The following is a 27629-nucleotide window of genomic DNA, read 5'->3' as shown; positions in this document are numbered from 1 at the left end:
AAAAACGGTGGAATACTGTGACGTTTAAAACTTTAAAAACTGTGGAAAATCTCTATAAAATGATGACATAATTAGCTAACTTAAACACAGTGACACATTTGTAAAAGAAAAACCACCATTTGCAAAGATTGAGATTTTTGATGTGGACACTATTCACAGTTTTGGCCTGTTTTGTTTGAACGGTTAACATGTAAACTAATTTATTTTTTCTATGATTTTACATGTTATTATCAGACATCTGTAAAATACAGTTTAAAAAAAGTGTAAAAACTATTTATTATTTTTATTCCTTAAAAAACTTTTTTTTTTCAAATAACAGCAAATATGTAAAAAAAATTAAAAAATAAAAAATAAAAAAAATAAATTAGAAAAAAATCTGTTCACATTATTCACAGTTTTGGCCTGTTTTTTTGTTGTTGCTGTTTTAAAGGCTAACATGTAAACTAATATGTTTTTCTATGATTTAGCAAAATAGAAACAATCTGTAAAATTATAGCTTTAAAAACTATAAATATTATTGTAAAAAATAGAGATTTTTGATGTGGATATTATTTACAGTTTGGTCTGTAGCTTATTTTATTTTATTTCATTTCATTTCATTTTATTTATTTTATTTATTTTATTTATTTTATTTATTTTATTTATTTTATTTATTTTACTTTATTTTATTTTACTGTATTTATTGGGGGAGGGAGGGCAAATAACAGTAAATTGCTTTGAAAAATTCAGTTAAAGACATTCATTTTTTTACAGTGTGCTTCTGCTCGAGTGGATACAAGGGGATGGAAAAGGAGAAACACGACAGGGGTGAAGAGCAGAGCAGATTTAATGGAGCTACTGTGGGAATGTGGATTAACCAACCTGCCCTGGCCTCTGGGTAATTTCCCAACATTGTTGACCACCTTCCCTCGGCCCGAGCATCGCCCTCTTTCTCTAATTCCCTGCATTCTTTCATTCTTTAACAGCCGAGCGAGAGCCTCTCCGTGAGACCTGTGCCCACTTGCAGAGAGAAAACCTCTGAAGGAAGGCAGACTTCCCTGACCAATCCCAGGCATGAGTCAGAAACAGGGTGGAGGAGATCTGATCTGGATGATCAGATCGTCCTGTGAACAGGCTCAAACTGGAGCCTCACCACATCCACAGATCAGGAAGAAGCCCGTCTAGATTCTTGGAAACATGTTTGAGATTGTAAATCGTGTGTGAAATGGGTGTGCCAGACGACACACATCATCTCAGAGTGCAATTACAAACCACGCAAAGGAATATATAAAGTTCTTTACAAGCAACAAAGGAGAATGTGTCCCAATTTGTGATCATATTGTTTTGGTGAAATGCCCTGAATCTGAGGGAAGATAGCTGCACAGACAAACAATGATGGAGGATTTGCTAAAGAGCAGAGTGCAGGTGAGGCCTTATTACTAATCCATGGTTGGCATATTTTGGATAAAAATCATTAACGAATAAGTTTGTTGGAGAAACACAGCATAGAGATGGAATGTCAGCGACTGCTCTTCACCTGAATAAATAGACGTAAAACTTTCCGAGACTAAAGATATTGGGGGGAAAACGGGGGTGAAATGATCCTTTAAATGGACCAGAAGGAAAGAACGCCAAGTTTATATGAGCTGCTAAAAACTCCAGTCGCACAACACAATCTAAAGAGTCGCATTTAATGTTGTGTGTAATGTTAAAGTCTCTCTCTGCTTTTCTGATTAAACCCCTAAAAACTCATCTCTGTGTCCATATTTATACATTTCTACTCGGGGTGGGAGTTTAACGCATTAATTATGATTAATTAATTACAAGAAAAATAACGCGTTAAAAAAAATTATTTAATTGCAGTTTGCATCCAGACAACACGGAACGTTTGTCAGAGCCAGACTTCATGGTCCTTGGATCACACTGATGCATCAGCGCTATGCTAACAACAACAAACATGGAGGAATCCGATGTGAGTGCATCGCTTGGACTGATGAAGTTTCATTTTAGAAAACTGCCTGATGGAAGCCTTGACAAGAGCGTGGTTTTGTGCAACTTGTGCAAAAAAGAATTTGCATCCCACCGAAGCACATCAAGCTAACGGTACCACCTGAATGCAAAGCAGCGAGCACAGAAACCACCAGAGCCGTTAGCGCTACCAGTCCTGGTCCGAGTACGAGCAAGCGGGGTGGGCAGCCCACACTGGACCACATGACTGGATTCAGAGCCAAATATTGTGATGCGATTAAAATGCGAATCAAGTCCCACCCCTACTTTTTACATGAAAAGATTCCACTTCCTGCATTAAAGCAGCTTAAATGTGACTCTACGTCATCTGTCGCTGCAGCTCGAGCACACCAGCTCACTTACAACTCTGCTCAGATCAACTCTACACAATGGAATCAAGCAATTCAGCTGCACTTTTTTAGAACCAGATACACATTCTGCAGAACAATGGCACATAAAGCCCCACTCTGCATGCAAACAGAGTCGCCTCCTTTAGTTTGTATCGTCTAAAAGTCCACTTAGCCGCGGCGTTGACTGCTTTCTCATGATTTTTCCCTCCAGCATATAAAAAACACCACATCGTTACGTTAACAAGGTAAAATACTTGATTGCACCAGAGGGGAGCCTTTAATAACAATATCCTGACAGCGCAGATGGAGCTTTTACATCAAACAGTTTCCACCGTGTAAACCTGGAATCTGTGGACCAGCCGACCTGTCAGATGTGCAGAAGAAGATTATTTACTGGCTGGAAAGTTACCGCCGCTGTGCCACGTGCATAAACACACACATCACTCTCAATGTGAAGACACGCTTCTGATGCTGCAGGTACGTATTATGGACACAATCTGACAGCAGAGGGTATTACAAAGTTTCTGCAAAAACCCAAAGTACATTCAATGAAGCCTGTGAGATTCAGACACCTTTCAGTCACAGTTGGAGGTGATTAGACAAAGATTTTAATACTTGTGTTCTCGAAAATAACAAGTGACACATTCCTTAAGTGGATTCATGAAAGGAGGGCATATTTAACATGTTTTCTGCTTTACATTAGAATGGACAAACGTCATTTACTAAAGATCAGCATGGCTTGTCCTTTAAAAACTGTAAAAAAAAAAATTAAAAAAAAACATAAAAAAGAAATTTAAAAAAGAATTAAAAATATATTATAATAATAATAATAACAGTAAAAAATTAAATGATTTTTAAAAAAATACTATTAAAAATAATAAAGAAAAAATGCATTAAAAACGGTGGAATAGCGTGACGTTTAAAACTTTAAAAATTGTGGAAAATATCTAAAGATTTAGATTTTTGATGTGGACAATAAATAAATAAATAAATAAATAAAAACATTTTAAAAATTAAAAAAGAAAAAATGCATTAACAATGGTGGAATACTGTAATGTTTAAAAATTGTGAAAAATATCTATAAAATGATGACGTAATTAGCTGATTTAAACAGTTAAACATTTGTAAAAGAACAAATGACGATTTGTAAACATTTAGATTTTTGACGTGGACATTATTCACAGTTTTAGTTTGTTTTGTTTAAGCGGTTAACATGTAAACTAACACATTTTTCTATAATTTTACATGTTACTATCAGACAAAATCTGTAAAATACAGTTTTAAAAAAACTGTATTTATCATTTTTATATTTAACATATTTTCCACTTTACATTAATAAATGAGTGTTTTCTCAGTATTGGAGACGACCCAACGCCCCCTAAAGAATACGTGGTTACACCCTCGGATCTACTTTAACTCTTCACAGCTGCTCATCCCCATAAGCTTCCCATATGCCTTTCCTCATCAATACACATCTTATTCCCACGCACATAATGCACATAGAGAAAAAAATGACATGTTCCTAATTTAGTGTAACGACACTCTGGGTGTAAAAAGATTCCACTGTCTCCCCCTCTCTTTAATCATAACCGCAAAATTACACCTAATCATGTGCGTCCTCCTCCTCTCCTTCCTGCTGCGCCTGCATCGATGCTTCAGTCGACTATAGGAGGACCCTAATATAAGGAACATCGTGTCCCCACACCAAAGAGCAGCTTCGCAGCCGCACAGCTCCCCTATAGTTGACATCAGTCGGCCCGTAATCCATAGAGACAAGCTCGCTATAGCTGTAAAGCGCAACAACTGAGCCGCTGGGTGAGGATGTGTCTCGTGCAACCGCAAAGTTATTGGCTCAGATCCAGCTGGAGAAACCCCTCGCTTCATGTCAGCCCCCTCCTCCTGAGCTGTTCCCAGCTGCCGGATAAAGACTAAAATGTCATGAAGCAAACATTTTAGTAGCAGAAACGTTGAGGTCAGACAAAAGGTCAAAAGATTCACTGTTTTAGTTTTCATGTAAGAAGCATCTTTAGTTCCACTGGGAGGCTTCAGAATTAAACTGTTTATCTCAATAACACCCTGTAAGACACATCACCATGTATCTGACATTTAAATGGGTGGGTTCGGCTTATAATACACCAGTGACAACATCACTAAAACATGTCATTTTCTTCATTAACTTAACCACAAAGAGCCAATTAAGATTCCTTTAGCCCAAAAACAAATCATCACTCCGACAACATTAGAACTGTTTTAAATATTTCCTCTGTTCCCAGTTGCCACATTATTACAGCCTGATTGTTTAAAGGCCTCCTGGGCGACCTTGATCCTGCAAATTTATGCTTTCCATGTGCGACATGGGCCTGTGTCAACATATATGTTCGCAAAAATGTCTTACTGCATGTAAAACAGACTGTGTAATAAACTGTCAGAATATCTTCTGGCATAAGAGGGTGTTAGTGGGAATATGTGAGACGGTAATCATCTATAACGGCCTGTGAGTTGGGTATCGTGTGTGTTTTTGTGTCCTAATTCTCTACTAATAAATGTCAGTGGTCCCGATTTCAACAAATTCGCCTCAAGCACGCACAGATTTTTTTTCTTCCCGGCTGCAGGGTCCAGAGATGCCACTCATAACTGATGGGGCCCTTCCCCTGTTTGCTAAACCTCTCACAAAGCCATGTTAGTTCAGTCCCCCCTCTTTTTTTTTTTTTGCACTTTGCTGTAGAGTAAAGCCCCCTCCTCCTCCCACTCCTCTCTCTTTCTATATTGCATTGCTCCAGTGTGAGGGTCTCTGAACTAGAAACAGACTTCTGCAAACAAAAGCAAGACTGAAAGGGGAAGGGGTGGGGAACAAAACAAAAGACAGCCCTCCTGGGACACAACAGGGTCTCCGGGCAGAAGCATTTGCACTCATTCACCACCAACGTGTCCTCAGTCTCGCATTTTTTTCACTTTGATAATCAGATTCTCTTTGACTTCTCTTTTTATCTGCTCCATCAGCCTGCATAACCCACATCCACACCGCACAAGGGCGCACAACACACACACTTTACGCATGACTGGGCACAACTCTCACACTCCCACCCCCAAGTCCTGCTGTCAGACCGACTCAATGTCTCCTTTCATCCCTTCACCTGCACTTTAATGACTTTCTATTATCTCACAGGACCCTACCTGAGGTGACCACCCCCCCTTCACCCACCTCCCCAATACTCTCCTACCTGCTGTTTTAACGCCCAGTTTCCGAAGGTTTGTGCTGAATCAGACGCAGAGGGGAACCGTGATTAAGGGTTGAGTCTAACCCTAACATGCACAACAGCTCTTTCATCTTCTCCCCTCGGTGTGCAATTTGGATGCCGGCAGACACGCGAGGTAAGTGCGTTGTAAAAAAAGAAAAAAAAAACGCAGCAACAGGTCTCCGAGCACAACACTGGCGATCTGTTATTATAATTAACGCGGACACACGCTGCTTTCATTGCAACATGCTCCACTGCAGACCACCGTCCACATCATGTACTGGATGTACCCTGAGAGGAACCAAGTCTGGCGTGGAAATGCGCTTTTACGCACACCCGGAGAAACCGTCGCACAATATTACCTTTACAGTAAGATTCAGGTCAGGCACAAACTCCCCGCCCTCCCACCCCGTGTTGCCACTTGTGCATCCCTCACCAGATCGCTATGCGCTCCTTCGGGTAGTCCAGCCTCTCGATGCAGCCCAGGTAGTGCGGCAGGCTGTGCGCCGCGTTCCGAGCCACGACGGCGATCATAACCTTCGGCTTCAGCAGGGACGACTCGGGCTTGACCTGCTCCTGCACCAGCGTCGCCAGCTCCGACGCGCCGCCGGGCACCAGAGCGGCCAGCAGCGCCCACAGCAGAGCGACTCCCGCGGCCCGGACTGCCCGCATCTTCGCTTCCGAGATTCTCGCCGCGATTTCTCTCCCCGACCTGGACCTGGAGCTCCTGAGCCTGAGTGAGGGAGAGACTGAGAGAGAGGCAGAGAGCGAGAGAGAGAGAGAGAGGAGGGAGGGAGGTAGTGAGCCACGCTGCGAGGGGGAAGAGAGGAAGGAAGGTGGGAGAGGGTGGGTGGAGGGCTTTCTGCCCCTTTTTACCCCTCCTACATCCCTGCTGCTGGAGCCAGTGCAGCAAAGCCTCAACCTCCTCCCTCAATAGTGAACATCAAAACACCTTAGCCACCAATGAAGCACTTTTTGACACTCTGGAGGACAGATTAGCACCTCACCATCTCTATTCCACCACTTTATTAGTGAAGTATGGAGGTAAACACTGTCTGTCCTGCAGCATGTTTGCCGTCTCCTCCTTAATTCCTCTTCTTCATGCATGTTTCCTGAATATTTCTTTCCCTTTCCACGCCTCGGCCCTTGACAGTCTCTTGGATGCTGCAGAACCGGAGACCATGAAGTCATCAAGTCTGACATCAGCATGCCAGACTGTTTAAAAACAATATATATATATATATATATCTCTGTTCCTCACATTTGCACCCCAAATCAAATTTATTATCACACCATATATACATGTGAATGAGAATTAAAGCTTAAACTTTCATTTAACTCCACCCTTTAGGAGCTAAAAGCAGCATATAAGCGTATAATACATTTATATTTTAACTGCCTTTGACATGTAATATTTTTATTTTATTTTCTCCCTCGGTTATATTCTAAATGAGGCCTCCACACCTCTGTGCACTGCAAGTTCAAGTAAAGGTTGAATGAATGAATTCAAAACAATTCTAGTTCTTTAATTTTCAACTATTACAAATCCTTCCATTAAGACGTATTTGAAATTATTGTTGTTTTGTATTATCTGGGTTTGCTATGTGATGTTCTCATGTATCACCTGTTTAACTCAAAATCTATTTAGTTGAACTTGTTGACAGCTTCCATAAACACTTTAAGTTCCTCCCTGGTTGTTGGTTTAATCCCTAAAAACTCATCTCAGTGTATCAAGTTCACATATATAGAAGCTTAATCATGAAAATAATCCATTCCTGCTCTAAAATAGCTTCGATGTACCTGTAGAATGCGCAGATGTAGAGCTGCAAGGTGGATCGGAGGTTAGCACCGTCGCCTCACAGCAAGAAGGTCGCTGGTTCACGTCCCCGTTGAGGACACCCGGGATCTTTCTGCTTGGAGTTTGCATGTTCCACACTCCGGCTTCCTCCCACACAGTCCAACAACATGTTGAGGTTAATTGGTGATTCTAAATTGTCTGTAGGTGTGAATGTGAGTGTGCTTGGTTGTCTGTCTCTAAGTGTAGCCCTGTGATAGACTGGTGACCTGTCCAGGGTGTCCCCTGCCTTCACCCTAAGTCAGCTGGGATAGACTCCAGCCCCCCTGTGACCCCAGTGAGGACGAGGCGGTGTATAGATAATGGATGGATGGATGTGCAGATCTTTGAAGTTCTAGCTTCTCTGCAGCTCGAGCTCACCAGCTCAACTACAACTCTGCCCAAACACTGTAAAACTACTTTACAATAACACACGATAAAGTTGTAGTTTTGGAGTAATTCAGTCAAATAGTTTGAACACCAAATTGATTTTGGAGAAAAATAATGATACACAAAGCTCCACCCTGCATAGAAACAGGTTTGGTTCCTTAGTTTTGCTACAAATGAAACCATGAAAGTCTGAATGCATGTTGTTGAGACAGTCATCAACAAACTGCAGCTTCAAGGCAGAAACCAGCCGTCGTGTTGGTTACTTCTTTCACTCATGATGTGTCTTCTAACATATAGAAACAGCATATAGACATGTAGCAAAGTAAAAAAGGAGATTTTTTGCAGGAGGGGGTCTTTAAAAAGACATTATATCTGATCACATCTACATTATAGTGTAACTATGTCTGCTGCTCATTCACTGTAAAACACCATGAAGTCTTTTAGTCAAATCAACTTAACTTTTCCAGTTTACTTAATGTAGATATATAAGTACTGCTTTGAATTTTAAAGTATTTTTTACACTTTCAGACCACTTTAGAACCTAAAAGATTGTCTTCATATTGATTCTGGTAAAAATGGCTTCAACAGCTAAGTTTAAGTCAGGAAAGAAGAAACTCTTTAAACTTAGGAAATGGAAAAGAAAAGCAAGTTTGTCTGTAACCTTTGTCTCTATGACTAGTTGATTCAACTTAATATCTTAAGTTCAGCTAATTTAACTCGGCTCAGCTGGTTTTAAACTAAGATAACTGAATTAAATACAGAATGGAGACATTAATTCACATTCTTAAGGTAGCAAGAAAACTTTCAAAGTTGAATGAACTTAAAGGATTTACAGCGTGATGGGAGTTAAAATAAAATAATGAAAAGTGCACACGACATAGCTTTTATTAGAGTTAAGTGAAAGCAAAACATCAATAAAACACTTCCATTATGTTCAAATGTTTCTATATGGATTAAAAAATAGAATCTCCTTAAGCTAAATTAACCAGAAAATGAAGAAACAAAGCTGAAAACAAGAGTCTTGAAAAGTGGAGTCTGAAAATTCCACCTTTTAGTAAGACACAGCGAACTTACTTCATCATCATATCAGTAGCTGCTGAGGCAAAAAGAAAGATTATTAAATCTAAAATTGAGGGAAATAATGTATGTTCCACCCACACGAACAGAGACGGAGCTATTTTACAAGAAAAAAATGTTAAAGAATGCAGGAAAAATAACTAAATATAAATAAGATTAGGTTTTCTGCACACAGAGGGGATCTAAAAGAGACATGACGGCTCTAAAACTGTGACTTAATTTTGTTTAAAGAGTATAAAGTGGGGAAAAAAGAACCACAGAGCACCTAAAGAACATATCTAAATAAAACACCAAACCTAGAATATGACATAAATGTCAAACCACAACGGCACCAAAACACCAGTTGATCCTCTGTGTGGAGTCTGTACAAAATCATCCACCAACATGTAAGTCCCACTGGAAAAAGTTGGCATCCATGCTCTACATGCTATTATAATATGATACCGTATGCTCTTATATGATTACAGTCACCCTCCGGTAACCTCTTTTAATTATAGCGCACCGACAGACGCAGACAGACGGGCAAAGCCGGCTTACTTCTGTCCCTGTCTTGACTCAGTTCTGTTTATTTAAGCGAGGATCTCTGCCACCTGGTAATGTTTTCCCTTCACTGAGGTAATGAGAGTATTCTGCCATGTTTTCAGAGAGGCAGCAGGAAGCAGAATAATCTCTCAGCTCCCTCTAGTGCTTCACTAAAGACACTAAAGATGAAAGATGCTACAAAATCGCAGCCTCCTCCCTCACCTTCAAACCTTCACTTCGCTCGGGGAAGGTTTGCTGACATTTTTAACCCGCAGTTTTAAATAACGGTGTCCAAATTGGGGTCAGAGGTCAGGAAGTCGACACCTGCCGTGACTCGCTCAGAGGGACTTAAACAGCAACAACTCTAAAGACCTAAACTCTGGTCAAGCCGGGCTGTGAAAGTTTAGCTTTATGGCTAAAATTGGAAGAAAATGCACATAAATAAATGACTAAACTGAAGAATAATTCACCACTAGTCACTATACTTCCATCCAGCTCCCAGAAAACAGCCTCACCCTGCTGGACCGGTGTCAGGCTTCAGCACCGCTTCTGCTTTTTCATTATTCAAATTGGCTCGAGCTCCTTCTGTCATGGCAAAACATGAGCTTTGTAATTTTGGTCGCGTACATGACATGCTGCCATTTGTCTAACTGCTCCACGACTGACAGAACGTTTTTCTTTTTTTTTTCTAGTTATGTTTGGATCAAATGTGTGTCTTAAAAGCTGCCAAGCTTTCGGTTTGTTAAACTGTGGGTTTGCAGAGAAAGCATAGCTTAAATAACTGCTTTTTCTCTGCTCCGGCTTTAAATAGCAGGGAAAATCCTTCTCAGCTACAGTCAATAAATAGTAAAGCATGTCACAGAGAAGACTCAAGGAGAAACTGCTATTTTTTTTTTTCTTTCTGCTAAAGAAAGGACGGCGGCACTTCTCTGCAAGGTTTAATTTTTAACAATAAAAGGCAGCTTAGATCATGCTTTTATTCTGGAGTGCTGTAATACAAAATGGAAACTCTGTGATAAAAAGCACAGCAGGCGCAGCACATAATAGCAGAGTTCTGGTGAGGCTCTCGGCTAAGTGGAAGCAAGTGATTTCAGGACAGGGAAAAAGGGGGCTTTTGCACACTGGTTGTAATTCCAGTGGGCTGATTTATGTGTGGATCGGTTTGGTGGGTGGGCGGATCAGGACTTCATGCCTCCTCGTCTGGCTGTCGGCGTGATGTACAGCTCTCATGGATACGGCCTGATTATGCCGAGAGCTCTCAGAGGACGTGTGTCAGCATCGTGAGGAAAACCCAGAACCAGCAGATGGAGCTCTAGTTGTATCCTTGAAGAGTTGTCTTTAACACACAGTCTTGGCTTCAGAGACTTCAGGTTCAGACAGCAGGAGACAAAACCGCTCGTCATCCTGGTCAGACGACTGCTGAAGATTTTCCCACTTAAAAACAACTCATGCATCCTCCTCAGCACCACCACCAGAGGAAAGTCAAAAGTCTTGCTCCAGGCGCTGACTGCTTACTCAGCTAATGTGAATTTGGCAGACTGCAGCAAAATACAATACAAGAGCAGATCTGTAAGCCAATCGGGCTCCCTCGGCTATCCATTTCTTACAGTGATTCATGGAATTTACGAAAAAAATGCACCTTGCTTTAAAAAGCTGAGTCCTCAAATTGTGATTTTGACGTTAATTAGGCGCATCCAGACAGTTGCATAATTGTTCATGGGTGTGTTTACTCTGAACAATTAGCTTCTTGGGATGTAAGTAGGTCACTTCTTGTGGGTGTGCGGCATGAATGCAAATGCGTCTAATTTCACTTTCCTAAAGCCTTGGCCTCCCCCTCAGAGTGGCATTTTTTTTTTTGTTTTGTTTTTTTTTGCCAAGGTAATCTGGATCTGCATTGAGGTTTTTACATACAAATGGATGGGGACGGAAGACACGGATGGAAAATGTCTCGAACGATTCGGTCGAGAGGCTGACTGAGCGTTTAGATGCGTTTACAGCTAGCAGAGGTAGATTACTCCAAAGTGTTTATCAGGCAGCCAGGAACTGCTGGAGAGAGTTAAGACACCGAGCAAAGGCCTGCTGGGTATCCAGGCAGGAAGCCATCCCTTTGCCTCTCGCAGTTGACTCATGCTGTCGACGTGGGCAACGTCTGCATGCGTGCACACAAACATGCACCGTAATCATGTGTGTTCCTCGGCGCACAAACACACACAAACGGATTTTTCGACCAATTTTCATGCACGAAGCGTGTGATGTAAGCCTTCCTTCCGTCTCCTGCAGAAATGAAAAATCAAAATGCAGTAGGTTTGGTCAGAGCTGAGCTTTTTGATGTTTGCTTCATCTCATTAAACCATTACGCCGCAGAAATGTGAAAAAACACAACACGTAGAATGTAAGAACAACAAACACAGGCCAGTAAAAACCAAACCACAATGACCGCTTTCACTTTACTGGATTACCGGAGAGCAGCTGTTTGTAGGTGAAGATAACTGAGTGATTTTTTTACAGCCTGTTTTCTCTAATTGAAAATTCAGATATATAGATCTGCAATAAGCTGTCTAGCCTCGCTCCCTTCAGGCTCACCAAAAACAAATCACAGAATCTTATTTTCTCTGCTAATTACTTTTTCCCTGTAGGGAAATAATCCTAAACAACAGCAGCATAGATTAGGGTGACTAAATTAGAAAATTTATGTTGTGCAGCTGCTGCACATTTTGGATATAGCTCTAATTGTGCAACACACACAGCACTAATATCACATTTAAAATTGTTTTGCAGGTCTTGAATTACCCTAAACGACAGCTAAATCCAGGTATTAGTCTCCCCGAAGCTGCTGGAGGTGTGTTAGCATCAGTGATGTTGGAAAACACTGCAGTAATATTTTCACACGACAAACAAACAAACTACTGTTTTTCCACAGTTTTCTCTTATGAATGTGAAGCGATATTTTGGCCCTAAATCACACTCACAGCCAGGAACACGTTGTACCTCAATAACACCAAGACCGTGAAACACACACACACAAAGCAGGGAGAGAGAGAGGACTCTTTATTGGTACTTACGTCAGGGTGGAAAGAATATTTTCTTGCCCATATTCCTGTCTGAGGTTAACGGGCAACATCCGTCTCTTCCTCACTCTCTCCCTCCCACATTCTCACTCTCCCAAGTCCCTCGTCCTCATTCCTTACCTTTGCCTACCTCCTTCTTTCCCTCCCTCCTCTCCGTCTGCCTCCAACACTTTTATTTCTCTGTGTGGGAGAACCTTGCTGCGAGTACTGGCCCACGGGGACCCTTTGACGGCGCTGATGTGCTCAGTGGCTGCTGATTGTAACCTTATGTGCCCCTGCGAGTGAGTCATGCGAGGTAAAGAAGGAGTTTGTGTGTGTGTTACAGAAATACAGTTGGGTGCAGCTATTGAAGAAACGGCCGGGCTGCCGAATGCTTCACAATGCAGGAGATCAGCTCTGCTGTTGTCGAGGATGTAACGTATTGATTCAGCACTCTGGGGTTTTAGATGTTACCGCATCATATATGAAAGATAAAAAAGATCCCAGCTGTTATCAATGTTATCTCTTGACTCGTCACTGTGAGGATGAATGATCAGTGTCTGTATGCATTATGGTGGATTAGCATTATCTACATCACTACAATAAACTCTGCGTGTGTGTTTTATGGAATTTTAGACATTAATCAACTCATTGAGAAGGACGATTAGTTCCTTCCTGTTGGTATTATCCTCCCAAACAGCGAGCTTAAAAATAAAATCACCATAGAATCAGCAAAAACAAAGGTTCTTTGAAACCTTTTTATGTGCTCAAGTATTTCATATTAACAAGTATTCTATAGGTTTTGTATTAATGTGCATCTTCACATGGTGCAGAAAACATCACTAGTTGACGTCTGTATTATCAGATTTGTTGTTAATGTGTGCTCAGAGATGAGACTTCTCATGACGGCTTTAATTTATTTTATGTATGTATATCAACTCACCCATAATCAGAGTTTATTTGATCTACTTGTCTAATATGGCGGATTCAATGACAGGCTTTTATCCTTAATAATTCCTGAAATATTGTTGGTGAAACAGGTTCAAGTTTCAACACACATCTGCAGTTACCATATATCACACTAGAGGTGACTTCCAGGGCTGAAAAATATGTGCCTTATGCAGATTCTTCTGTTCTCTTTTGTGTTTACTTATATTTTTAGCTTATTATATGGTCAGATTGTATATTTTTTATCCTGTTGTATGTTTAGATTGTATATTTTTTAGCCTATTGTATGTTTAAATTGTATATTTTGTAGCTTGTTATATGTTTATCTTCAATATTTTTTAGGATGCATATTATTTTCAACTGTGTTTTTTAAATGAGGGTTCGAGAGAAACACAATTTCAGTTCTCTGTCTGAGTACACGAGTAGCAGAACTCAGAATAAAGTAACTGAGTTTGACATGAAAAAGCTAAAAGCTGCAGTTCCTTAACTGTCCACTAGAGGCTCCGAAAGCAAGTGATACCCATTGACTTCCATGTTAAAATACCCAACTTCACAGCAGAAATAAACCTGTTTACAACCTGGTATAAACAATCATGTTGGTCCCAATGGGTAGTTTTCCTGTTCTTTATAACTGTAGTACTGCTGATATTTTACATAATTCATCCATTTAAATTGTGTTCAAAGTCATGCATATTCATGGATGTACCATTTGGAGGTGGGTGCCGTCACGCGACAGTTCATGACTCAGGTAAGTTTGCGTGCCTCACCTCACTTCTACTCACACTCCACCTCTTTTCATGCTCACTTTTGGAAGTGAAGCCGAAGTCAGAGTCTCCACACTGAGCCTCAGATCTGCTCTCCAGGAAACCTGTGAGTGACACAATGGAGGATTTGTTCATCTTTACATACGGTCTGTTAATACATCCCCATGAAGAGCAATAAAACAATAAACTATTTGGTTACATGCAATAAACCATGTAAATGCTTTTGTCGAATGTGGCTGTAAATGTATGATGACTGATGTTTTCAGTCACACAAACACTGACATATAATCTCACCATTAAACTAATAGAGTAAATATATTATTTAAACACTCACCTTTATACACAGCCAACAGATTTAAAGTACAGTGTTCACAGATGTAGCTCAGTCTTTAGGCTCCTGAGAGGAACATCTGAGTCAAAGTTAAGCATATTAAAAGCATATCAAAGATCAGATCTTACAAAACTGTACAGGGAAATATCCTACAAATCCAAAGGGAAGCTTTGGATCGATGATTTTGTAGATGTGTTAACCCCAACTTTAAAATTAGTCCAATAAAGTTCCATTATTTCTAATTTTGCAGGGATTATTTAATTTGTCCATTTAAATTAGCATTTTAAACAACTTCATTATTATTTTTAACCATCATATTTAAGTTATTCAGGTAAATCCACAGCATGAGTAACACTGTGGGGTTTTAATCTTAATATTTAAACTTGTTGGGTAAATTCGCAATCACTTTTCTCTACTTGAAAGCACTTTGGTTTTAAATGTGCAGTATAAATAAAGGTGGCGTCTGCGGTAGCTGCTAGTCTGCTGTTTAGTGCTGAACATAAAGTGGGTTTTAGAGCCTGTTTTTTTTTTTTTTCCCCTGAAAGACGCTAAAAAGATCTGCAAAGCTGAGTAGAACTGCAAATCTAGGTGCTGAGTTCTTAACTATAAGACTCATTTTGACATTTAAATCTGCCATTGGATCCATTATTAATACGAAAACATCGGTTAGTGCAGCTTTAACAGATTTTATCAGATTCGTTGCTGCTGTTGTTGAGCTGCAGCCCAAAATTGTGGCATAATGGTGGTTTAAATATTAAAAACACAGTATAAATGCAGCATAAAAGTTTCAGAATGTAGAGAAAGCACAGGAACATCTATTTAGTACAACATTAGCTAAAATGAGCCACCACTAATTACTGGTCGGATCAGACAAAGTTACAATTTAGCAGCAAATCTGCCAGCCGTAATCATCTGTGTTTAACTTTCCATCCTTATTTTGTTGATTTAAAGTTATATAATCTCGACCTAAATGTGGCCCTAATGCATATTCTTGCCTTATGTAAAGCTCTTTTAATTGCCTCTGTGTCTGAAAGATGCTGAACTGGCCTTGGCTTCGCAGTTATTCAGCTGAATCTGCTCTAAACACTCCATTTGGAAAGCTATCTACACAGATAGTCTTTGAATTTTTCCCGAGTCATACTTGATGCTTAATTTATTTCAGCTAGTGAATAAAAATCTAACAAATCTTAAAATGCCTCTTGCACACACACATGAACCCTGAACTGTGTGTTTACAGTTTACAGTAAGATGGTGCATTTCAGACTGCAGTAGCGACGTGTTGCCAGCAGGTGGCGCGACACAGTCTGGCAGTTGTGAATGAATCAGCTCTGACTGCATGGCTTCAGGCAGCATGACCACAGGAAAATAGACTGACTTCACACTCCTCGGTCCACTGGCAGCATGATGGCGCTCCATTACTCAGCTCGCAGCAGCAACACACACACACACACACACACACACGCACACACACACGAAGATGCGACGCACGTTCAGAGCTTCTGCGCTTTTATTTTTAATAGAAAAAAAGTATTCAAAATAATACAACAGGAAGTATCCAGTAAAGATGACAACAACAACAAAAAAAAATAAAATAATAAAGTGATCAGGTCTGTGTCTCCACGGCAACCACCCATCCTCCCCTCCAGCTCAGCCCAGTTTGCTGCTTCAGTGCCAGAGTGTGTGTGTATGTGTGTGTGTGTGTGTGTGTGTGTGTGTGTGTGTGTGTGTATGTACACTGAACCAAAGCAGAAATAGAGAGCTTTTGTTTTTTTTTTATTATGTTTTTGTTTTTTTTGGAAATACCTCTGACTGATGCACATGACAACCTGCTGGTGGAATGAAGGGGATGATGTGTGTGTGTGCATGTGTGTGTACATGCAGAGGAATGAGTGTGATAAAAGACTTTGCGTATGTGCGTGTGTGTGTGTGTGTGTGTGTGTGTGTGTGTGTGAGCTGCAATGTTTGGGTGAATGAAGGAGGATGGATCGGGTTGAGACACAGATGCTCGGAATTATGCAGCTTCAGTCCGCCTGCCGTGGTGATGAGGACGATAATGACTCTGATGATGGCGATACACTACGATGGAAGCCAAGAGTAAAACAAACCGAAGAGAAAAAGGGAACATTTAACTGAATGAGTGGCTGCAGAACAGAAAAAAAAAACAAAAAAACAAACAAAAGGTCCTTGACTTCAGAAGGCAGGAGTTTAGAGTTTCTAAACCACCAGCTCGCTCCTTAACTCTATCTTATTAAAATATCCCAAATTTCCCCCCCTCTTTTCTTCCCTCTCACCCTCCCTCACCCTCCGTTCGTCCAGACCGACTGTAGGTAGGTAGGCCAGAAAGTTCAGTGTGGATCCTGGTGGCGTTACCTCCATCTTTTTTTTTCTCCTCCGCCTGTGTGTCTCTCAGTCCTCCAGGAGCTCCTTTTGTCCAATCGCAGGGCTTAAATATTCAGGATGGGACAGAAAGGGGAGGGACGGACGGAGGTTTTTCGGAGGAAGTGACCCCCGGTCCTTCCACCCCTCCGTTCTCGGCGCCCGTCGCGTCCTTTCATCTGTCCGTCCCTTCATCGCTCTGCCACCTCGATCTGTCCGCTCAGGGGCCTGAAGGGGGGTGAGGCGCTAAAGAGAGGAGGGCTGTAGTCTCTGAAGAAAAGTTCTCTTATATTCCATTCTCTCTCTCTCTCTCTCTTACTTTCTCTTCATCTCAAGCATCCTCCACTCTTTCACTTGCATTTAAATCTTTGCTTCACACACAGAGAGTCCCGTCAACGCCCCGTCGGTAAAACACTGATTTAGCTCTCTTCTCTCAGGCACGCATCAACACACACACACACACACACACACACACACACACAGTGAGGCTCTCTATGGGGGTGACTTTATGGGGGCCTCTGTGCTATGTCCCATCTTCCTCCTCCTCTTCCTCCGAACAGTAGTCTCGCCCCTGCATAGAAAGGCATTCGAGGAAAGAAAAAAAAGACATAATATGAGATGTGCATCATTCTTTTCCAGTCAAGTACGCTCAGTAATAACCGCCAAATGACTCCAAAGTGTCTGCAAGCAGCAACACCTGTTACTCGCACACAAGCAAACCTTCATCTGCGAAACAAAACACAAGACGAGACGCTAAAGTGCTGACGGGTCAGCAGTTAGGCTGTTCTGTCTGTTCCATTAAGCCGAGGAGCTCTCGACACCCTCCGTCTTCAGATAAGGATTTAAAACACAGCTAAATATCAGCTGTGGAAAATAACAAATGAAGCATATTTGCACAAGTATTCCGCCTAAGTGGTGAGGTGGAGGGTTTCGCTGTGCCGTTATACGATAAGATAAGACTTTATGGATGCTAAATCTGCAGCGTTGGAGGGGACTGTGTGTAAATGTGGGGACATCAGTAGGATAAATAAATACTAAATAAAAATATACATGAGTGCTGTTGATATTGCAAAGATTCCACTATTATTATATGTTGATTTTATTATTTCTCAGGGTTATTCTGCTTTTTGTTTTGTTGTTTTTTTTAAACATGAGTATTGCACAGATTTTTCCAAAAGTAGAAAAATACTGATATTAAAACTACTACTAGTGCACAGTTGATATTCATATTTTACAGATTACATATTGCACAGATTCTTCTGCAAATTGCACGACAGTTATTCTACGTCGAAAAAAATCCACAGATTCTTCCATGAGCAGAAAATAATACGATATTAAATATTCTGATGTTGCATCGATTCTTCCGAGTGCAAAAAATAAAGATGTTGCACGACTGGATTTTTCTACATGTATAAAAAACGATCGATGTTGCACAGATTCTTCCATGAGGAGAAAAATACAGCTACTAAAAGCACCGATTGTTCTCTTTCAACGTACAAAATATTCATAAAGCCCAGGTTTAAATGCAGCTTTTCTACATGTGGCCGACAGGGAGCGGCGCTGCTTGTAAATCTGCTGCTACTTCATATTTGTACTTAATTTAAATTGAAAAAATTGCATTTTCCTTTTCTTCACTACATTTATTTAACAGGTTCATTTAGTTCTTTTTATTCATTTTTGCAGATTTAGATTAAATAGACAAATTATATAATCGTGAACTTGTGATAGACCATTTTGCTTGAAGTGTTTGTAAGTAATTAAACCTGCACTAACAGTTTTTTTGGTCACATTAGCATATGATGCCCTGATAGGAGCAAACAGCTGCCCTGTACAGAGCAGCATCATCATCATCTAGAGTTGTGTTTGTGGCCTCTCATACAAGTAGTCGCTCACTTTTTTTAGATTTGTTTTGCTCTCTCAAACTGCCAAATGCTCTATAAGCATGTCACCAACTTTCTCTGTCTGCTGCTTGAAGTAAAGCTCCTGGTTTATCGGCGCTTTTGTGCTGAAAACAGCTGCTTGCTGTGGCTGAAAACAACTTTATGAGCAGTGAGAGGGAACTCTAACGGTATCTCTGCCGGCCAGACGACCGAAACACTGAGCTGAAAGGCATTAAAGCGCCGTGCGGAGCTGAGGGGAGCGGCTGAGTCGGACGATAATTCTCTGTGAAGTCACGACTAGAGGGGACTCCTCTCATAGAGCTCATAATAAGTCGAGTCATCGTTGAAGAGGCACTCTCTGAGAGGTTTTCTTTGGCAGCAATGCAGACTGTAAATACAGCTGGATGAATCCGTAGATAATAAAGTCACCTATAATGAACAATGTTGATGCTCTAGATGGTGGAGGTCGCCATGTCTGCAGGGCCTGACTCCTCCTCAGGTGGATGTTATACTTTATGTATCCGCAAGTACGCAAGCATCTATGTTGCATGAGTTTAGTCTAGTGAGAACACTCCACTGTAGTGTGCATGTAGTATAATAACAACTACACATCTGTGGTATGTGTGCATCTACAACTGAGTATATTCAATGCACAGATGCTCGTTAATCCAAAAAATGAGCACAGAGGTGAAGCAGGAGAGGAGCTGAGGCAGGCCACAGACTGACCTGTTGCTTAAAGCAGCCCCGCCTTTAATTACTCATGACTTTAAGCCTTAATACAGTTTAAACGAGTGAGTCATATAAAAATTCACCTTCTATACAGCTGTCATGGACTGGAAAGTTAGCCATAGAGAGCAGAACTGTTGTTCCTACCAGGCTGTAAACATGTTTATTTCTGCTGTAAAGTTGGGCATTTTAACATGGGGGGTCTAGGGGGACTGAGTAGCTTTTGGAGCCTCTAGTGGCCAGTTAAGGAACGGCAGCTGTTAGTTTTGTTTTGTGTTTTTTGGGGGGTATTTTTCAGCTCTGGAAGTTGCCTCTGGGGTGACACTTAGACATGGAAACTGCAGGTGTGTTCTGAAATTTGAGGCTGTTTGAACAACAATATCTTGGGAACTATTGAAGATAGAAGCCTGACATTTTTGCTGTTATTTCTTGACATGTCATTGATTCAGAATCCACAATATTGGACAAGTAGATCAGATTATGGGTACGTTGATGTATTAAAATAAATAAATAAATTAAAGCTATCATGAAAAGTCCCATCTCTGAGCACACATTAACAAAAAATCTGATAATACAGACGTCAATTACTGATATTTTCTGCACCATATGTCACGTTAATACAAAACAAAACATATAGAAAACTTTTTGACAAGAAATACTTGAAAAAAAGAAAAAAAAGTCATTTTCCATTCAGCTTTCATAACTGATTGAGCGGATATGACAAGTTGTACCAAAAAAACAAAGCAGAATGGTGCTCTAAACATAACCAGATCTTAAACTATAACATATTCTGAATTAATTGCATGATAAAATAAATAACAGTGAAAATTTTAGGGTTTTATCTGTAACGGTTCATTCAAACAGCCTCAAATTTCAACGCACAAAAACGGCTGATGGGCACTTAAAAAATATAGATTTTGTTTTGGAAAGTATTTATTATATCAGGGTAAAATTTCCAAAAGTATGTTTATAAATATCCATATTTTATGCTATATGAAGTGCAGCCAAATCAGGGATGATTGAGCAAAACTATTTCTGGAAATCTGGTTATTTGTGGTGGAATGTCATAGTTAGGACGTAGATCGTGACTTCACATACATTTATTTCAGACTAATATTAAACACTGCTAATAACACGTCTGTATATTCACTTAAGCACACTACATTGTTACTCTCTCTCAGGTAAAGGATCTGCAAACTTCTGCAGCACACAAGCTGAAAATACACAGGCGCGTCTCGAGGCAGCCGAAACACGAAATGGATCATATCAAAGCAGAACCCGGCCGTTGCTCATTTCACCGCGGTCGCCTCCTCTGACCATGTATGGACCTGCAGCGTAATTCGGCTGCGAGCGGCTCATCCCTGCAGAGATCACCTGTTCCTCCCCCTCACACACATTTCGCAGCTTAGCGTTGAGCTCGTAGGCTGGAATGACAATGTGGACTAATGGATGTTGTTGCACTAAAGCCTGCCTCTTTAAATTTTAAGACCCAGCTGTTTTTTTTTTTTTCTTCTAAACGCTCCGACGCCTGTTTCCCTGCCTCCCACCGACCTACTATCCTCCCTCCCTCCCTCCCTCCTCACCTTCTCAATCTTCTCATCCAGCATCCTGAAGAATTCCTGCTGGCTCTCTGACGTGTGAATACTGAGAGAGAGAGAGATGGAAAAGGGGAGAGGGAGGAGAGGAAGTTGGAGGTTGGAGATGATGAGGAGGAGGAGGAGGAGGAGGAGAAGGGAGGCAACAAATACATCATGAGAATTTTCCATTACACCCCCCGCACAGCGCGAACACACACGCAAACCTCGCTGCAGTGTGAGAAATCATCCAGGGCTGGGTTCGGCTGTGGAGGATTTGAAAGTAATTGTAAAGTCTCTGCAACCATTATGTCTGCTCTAAACGGGGACTCATCAACACGTGCAGAGGTTGGCCAAGAGGCAGCATTACAAAAGACAGACGCAACATATCACTTAGCTCTCACATCATAATATTAACATACTGGAGTCACGTCTTAACGGATGGAGCTGTTTACCGAGGGTTCGATTACAGGGAGGTTTTCATGGCAGCTGATTATTTCTTTCTTTGCAATGAAGTGTAAATTTGAAACTTTTTCGCTTAATGGTTAATGATTCAAGTGTTTTCAACCTTGAACAAACAGTTTGTAGATTAACCCGAGTTACTGTTCTTCTTTGAAATGTCATTTTTGAAAGCAAAAAAAGAGAGGGGGTCTCAAAAACTGCTCAATTTAATTAAAAAATGTCAGAATGGTTACCTTGAAATGTAAAAAAAGAGTTTATTTTTTTGTAAGTTGGGCCACAGATGGTTTATTTTATACATTTTTGGGTTATTTACACTCTAATCCTGGTCCTCGAGGGCCACAATCCTGCATGTTTTAGATGTTAATCTCTTCCAACACACCAGATTCAAATGATCAGGATCGTTATCGGGCTTCTTCAGAGTTTGATGATGAGCTGATCATTTGAATCAGGTGTGTTGGAAGAGGGAAACATCTAAAACATGCTGGATTGTGGCCCTCGAGGACCAGGATTGCCCTCCCCTGCTCTAAAGGATGCTACTTACTTCGACTTGATGTTTGCTGCAGCGACCTCCTTCTGCTGTTTCCCCCTGTACTGCGCATTACTCTTCTCCTGAAATCACATGCACACACCGTTAGTTTCCTTATCAGCTGATAAAACAGGTACAAAAAAAACCCACCCAACTCATATCAGCAAAACAGTCACGCCACTCAGATGTGAACCTGGACTATGAAATTGCATCGTCACCCAGCTGGTGCAGCACCAACCATGGGACATGAGGCAGAGACACACTGTACGAAGGCCTAATAAAACTGTTTATCAGCTCTTTATAAGGTCCCACGAGTTCCCGTCCATGTTTTTTTTCAAGCACCGCCTACAGTTTCCTGCCATCGTAAAATGTTGTGGTGGCTCTTCTCCTTCAGCACTTCACGTGAGTGTTTGGATTCTGCTCTGAAAGGAAACACCGACAGTACCGAGAGAAACAAATACTGGTCTGACCACGTGTAGCAGCCGTACTGGAGGCTACCTGGCTCTATGTAAAAACGTGGTTTGGGTCACCAAAATCACACCATTTATTAGATTCAGAAACTGTAAAAACAGAAAGAATGGTTGAATTTTGAGCTTTGCGACTGTCCTTGAACTACTCATCTGTGAGGTGCTGTTCGGATCGAAGCCTAATTCCCTTAACTCCACATGTCTCCTTCAAAATTTTGTCAAAAATAAACTATTTCCTCTGACTAGATTGTGTGAAAAACAAAAAATTCTACGCTCTGTGATGGAACTGTGATGCTACTACTGACTCAGCTGCAACCAGCCGTCACCTGACAAAAATGTAGGGAGTTTTTAACTGAACTGCAGGCTGTGTTTAAACGGAGGGATACAAAACTAGTATAGAAACAGAATAAATAGTAGTCAGCTGTACATTTAGTATGTATAGTCACCATTTTTCTCCTTTGGGAAAGATTTTGTACATGCTGATTCCAGTTTTTTTTTCCCATTTCATACTATAAATAACACTGGTCTACACCCATTGTGGTGTCAAAGTGTTTTGAGCTGATTTTGGACAATTGCAATGTGCTGAATCCAAATATCACACTGGTTTTGCTCAATGAGGTCAAAATGTTGATTTGATGAAACATGCAATTTGCTTGTATTTACCTTTACAAATGTTTATGCTCATCAACTGTTGGATCATTTAGCTTATGAAAAGGATTAGAAAATGACATTTTTTTCCTCTAAAATCCGATTTCATATGAGAAATACTCCAATAAATCAATTGCTAATTTCAAAACATGTGATCGATTTAGTGGCAAAATCCATTTTTTAAAAATTGAGTTGGCATAAAAACTTGACCTGATACAGAAAAGCAGATGTCAGTTTTGGATTCAGCATTGCAAAAATGTCCTAAATCAGTTTTTAAAAAAATCCTAGACACCTTCAAAAAAGTATGTTTTGCAACCCAGTGTAATCAATTATTAGCCTATGATAATGAAACATTTCTTTTTTAGATTTATGGTACTGTAACTGTGTCATACTGAATAGAAGACCATCCTGAGTTCTTTCTACATCTAGTCATGGTTGTGCTGTTTCAACAGAGCTGCAGGACTTTGCACTGCTGTTAAACAAAAAGAGCCAACATGGAGGAAAAATATAAAAAAGGCCCATAAACTGTAAAGGGTTAAAAGTGAAAGAACATGACGTTATGATGTGTGCAGTAACATCAGTCAAGCTGAGTGTCTGTTGACTCCAAGAGGCAAAGACATCCTTTTATTTGCACCTAATGACCTAACAAATCTCCTTTCTCCGTGAAGCCTCCTTCAGAGCGTCGAGCAGCATCTTATCCGACATCTTCACTGAGAATCTCTGCTTCTCCTGCGTCGCTGTGCGAGTTTCAGAGAGAACGAGAGCTTCGCTGGTGCTGGTAGCCAGCAGTTACTTCGATAAGGTCGCTTTGGAGCTACAGTAATATAATTTGTGGCGGCGTGACACTGCTTCTGTTTTTTAATCAGGATTTATTATATTGCTTGTTGTTTCACTGCTTGCCAGGCAGACGTGAAGCGGCGAGCTGACAAACAGGCTCCGGTGTTTGTTCAGTGTTGCACTTCTGAGCTGAGCTGATGAAGACGTAAATCTGCACAAGCTTTACATTTTGGAGGAGAATGTGTCTCAGCTTATTAATTATTTACATTATTGAATGAGAGGGATCCAGAAATCAAGTTATTTGCAAGTTTATTTTTTTACAGCAAACTTGACCAGAGACGGCACTTTTTACACTGTTTAACACTCTGAACCATAAAACCCACCAGCAGGTCTGACAGACTCGTTATATATATTTAAATGAACACCATTTATCAAACTCTAAAAACAAAAAGAGCCACTGAATCGTGAACTCTCTGATGATCTTTGAACCACTCATCCATCTTGACCATCAACCAAACCTCAGCTTAAACTTGTGATAATTCATCAAAAACATTTTATTCTGTATTATTTAGAAATTCACCCAAAAATATACGATTAACAAAAACCAGATTCTGACAAAAAGAAAATATTTTCTCCTCCTTGGTGCAAATGTGAAGCCATGACTTACTCAGCTGCAATAAGGAGTCATTTGCCAAAAATTCGAGGAATTTTCCCATGAACCGAGCTGAACTCCAGGCTGTGTTTATACACAGCAGATAGGAGATAAATAAGGGAAAGTGGGAAACAAATAAAACAATGCAAGTAGTATCTAAAGTATGTAGAGCCACAGCATCGGTAGCACCTCTGGGTAAAATGTTGTACATGCTGGTGCCACTTTTTTTCAATTTTCGTAAATATTTTATGATTTATGATAGAAGCTAATGCACAAAACACACTGCTGAGCTCTCTCTCTATGTGAACATTGTTGTACAGCTTCTATAGAGGTGCGTGTTTTTATATTGCAGTGAAAAATGAAGCCACAGTGAGTGGAAAGGTGCAAAGAAAGAGAGAAAAGGCCTGCAAACCTGCTTGGGGTCCAGAGGGTTAAGAGGTTTTAAGGTTTTGCAGAGGACGGGAGGGGAGTCCAACCAAGCGAGCGACCAGCCCACACATTCCACACACGCCGGCATGTTGTCTCTACCTGCGTGTGAGGCACCTCTTTGTGTGTGTGTGTGTTTTTGTGCTTGCGAGGGAGACAATGAGTGTGTACGTTCCGGCTGGCGATGTTGACGGAGATGCCTTTCGGACACAAACGCGAGCCTGTTCGCCCGAGCTGATGAGCCGTCAGGAAAAAGGTCTGAGTGTGTGCGCACGGATGACGGGCTGTCAGTTGTCAACATGCTGCTGTGTGTGTGTGTGTTTGTTGTGTGTGTGTGTCTCTCACCAGGTTTTCCTGGTTGCGTGCGTTCACCCGGTTCTCATCCCCTCTCATGTACTTCACCTCCTCCACTCCCTTCATCTTGTATTCATCTGAGGAGAGAGAAAGTCGTGATTAAAAGGAGGAGAGAAACAAACAAAAACATGTATTTTTTTTATCTGCCAGATAAGAAGCCAAATTCCTTTCAGTCATCCATCCTCATCTGTGTCATCTGAAAGGCCGAAACAAGTGAACCGTGTCACATCATCAGCGGCACTGTGCTCTCGCTGCATTACATCACCGCGACCCGCCACTATTCCATCGATTCTAGTTCTAATATGTGGAAGGTAATCTGATAACTTCCACCTGATGCAGCCCTTTTGAAAGTGGACGTGACAGCGGAGGTTTAAGCAGGAGGACTCATCTCCTTTCCATTTCAGACGCAGCAGCTCGTCTGAGGAAAAACAGCGAGAGGGGGGGACGCACGGAAACAGGAGAGGAGACAAGAAGAAAAAAAAAAGAAAAAGAGCTAAGACGGAGCGAGCTGGAGGGGGGATTAAAGATCAGCCCAACAGCTTCGAGGCTACACGGACAGCTTAGACGAGCTCAGTGGTACCGACACCACGCCCAGCGCCGTCCGTCCTCGCTCGCTGCTACAGCTAGAAATTAGGGCGATAAACCCGGCATTATGCTTACTGATCCGAGGTTACTCACATGGCAGCACTGTCTGGATTCCATATAATTAACCCTAAGAACAGTGGAAATACATGCAGATACAGAACAACTGGGAGTTAAATCCGTCTGTCGGTCCAGTGGAGAGACAGAACTAGTTGTGCTGCATTATTCAGGACAAACTAATCATTAAGGAAACTAATTATGACAATTGATTGTGATATAGATCATCTTTCACGAGAAAAAAAGAAATATTGCAGTGTAGTTTGGTAACATTTCAAAAACATTACAAAACCAGGATGACGGTATTTATTGACATCACATCAGCAGTAAGTTCTGCCCTCCAGGTTCAAGTTATTATCATGACTATTAAAGAACTGGTGATTATTTTTATAATTACCCAATAAAATGTCAAATAAATGTTGGCTACAGATTTGTTGGTGACATTTATATGTATATATTGCCTTTTTTTTTGACCAACCAGCAATTCAAAAACCAACTTTCAGCCCACTTAGAATGAAATTTGAGGCTATGTTTGTATGACAATATCTCAGGAGCTATTAAAGATCAAATCCTGATATTTTTACGGCTATTTCTCATCATGTCCATTCATTCAGAATCTGCAATATTAGACAAGTGGATCAAAAAAATATCTGGGTGAGCTGAAATATGAAAAGAAGTTAAACAAAAAGTCCCATCTTTAAGCACACATTAACAAAAAAATAAGTCAACTAGTGATGTTTGAGTCTGAATCATATGTAGCTGCATGTCACAATAATACAAAGCATCAAGAATAGTTTTTAATATCAAAAACTTGATCACAAAAAAAAAAAAAGGTTCGTTTTGTTGAGATTTCAGAACCGACTGAGCAGGTATGACAACCAGCAAGCAATGTAAAATTTCAAAAAACAGAGAAAAGATGACATTTTATCCCCTTTTGTTTTGCTCATGTGAATTTGATTGCGACCTCCTGCACCTGCTTCCTGTCCTGACTCCTCCCCCTGCTTGCATGATTGGACGAGCACTGCAGCACACCTGTGATCAAGCCAAGTCATGTTTTTTTCTTCTTCTTCTTCTACCAGGTAAAAATGTTTAAGAACCGGTTCTCATTTGCAAACATGATGTCAGTTACCACTACACCTGTTTTGTAAAGCTGCTGCCAGCCCGACAGTCAGTGACAGCTTGTGTGTTTTGTGCAGCTCGCCCACGTGTCTCCCTGTTTGTGAGAATAGTACGAGACACTAGATTGCAGGAGGAAGGATTTGTGCCAGCTGAGGGATGCTCATTTAAGTTGACGCATCGTTGTGGTTTTAAGTGTCGTCTCAGCTCAAATCATCACATCTTCAGAACAATTTCTGCTCAACTGTCTGTGATTTTATAGCATGAAATATGGATATTTATAAAGACATTTGTGCAATTGTAGTCTAATATATGTAAAATAATTTCCATGGTAACATTTTTCAAGCACATTTTTTCACATGTGAAATTTGAGGCTATGACTGGATGAGAGTGTCTAATTCTCAACATTATTTTTTCCATCATGTCACTGGTTCAGAATTTGCAATACCGGACAAATAAATTGAATAATCTGATGGGTACGCTGAAATATGAAAAGAAATTGGAGCCATCGTGAAAACTCC

General features: G+C 40.8%; 2 protein-coding genes across 4 annotated transcripts in view; both read right to left on the bottom strand.

The window, feature by feature from the left end:
• Positions 1–6333, bottom strand: part of colgalt2b (collagen beta(1-O)galactosyltransferase 2b) — a 38811-nt gene extending 32478 nt beyond the window's left edge. The window contains exon 1 of the mRNA XM_008277525.1: positions 6009–6333. Coding sequence (XP_008275747.1) covers positions 6009–6244 — 236 coding nt within the window. The 5' untranslated portion in view covers positions 6245–6333. The remainder of the gene's footprint in view (positions 1–6008) is intronic.
• Positions 6334–15974: 9641 nt separating this feature from the next.
• The window catches only part of LOC103354221 (uncharacterized protein C1orf21 homolog), a 40102-nt gene continuing 28447 nt past the window's right edge, over positions 15975–27629 (bottom strand). For all 3 annotated transcript variants that reach the window (XM_008277523.1, XM_008277522.1, XM_008277524.1), the window contains 4 exons: positions 25345–25430; positions 22045–22112; positions 21051–21111; positions 15975–17432 (listed from right to left, as the gene is read on the bottom strand). In XM_008277523.1, coding sequence (XP_008275745.1) covers positions 17385–17432; positions 21051–21111; positions 22045–22112; positions 25345–25430 — 263 coding nt within the window. In that variant the 3' untranslated portion in view covers positions 15975–17384. The remainder of the gene's footprint in view (positions 17433–21050; positions 21112–22044; positions 22113–25344; positions 25431–27629) is intronic.

This window comes from Stegastes partitus, unplaced genomic scaffold, assembly GCF_000690725.1.
Source record: "Stegastes partitus isolate 25-593 unplaced genomic scaffold, Stegastes_partitus-1.0.2 Scaffold99, whole genome shotgun sequence".
Taxonomy (NCBI): Eukaryota; Metazoa; Chordata; class Actinopteri; family Pomacentridae; genus Stegastes; species Stegastes partitus.
Note: the sequence above shows the minus strand (reverse complement) of the source record. Positions and strands in the feature narration are given on the sequence as shown.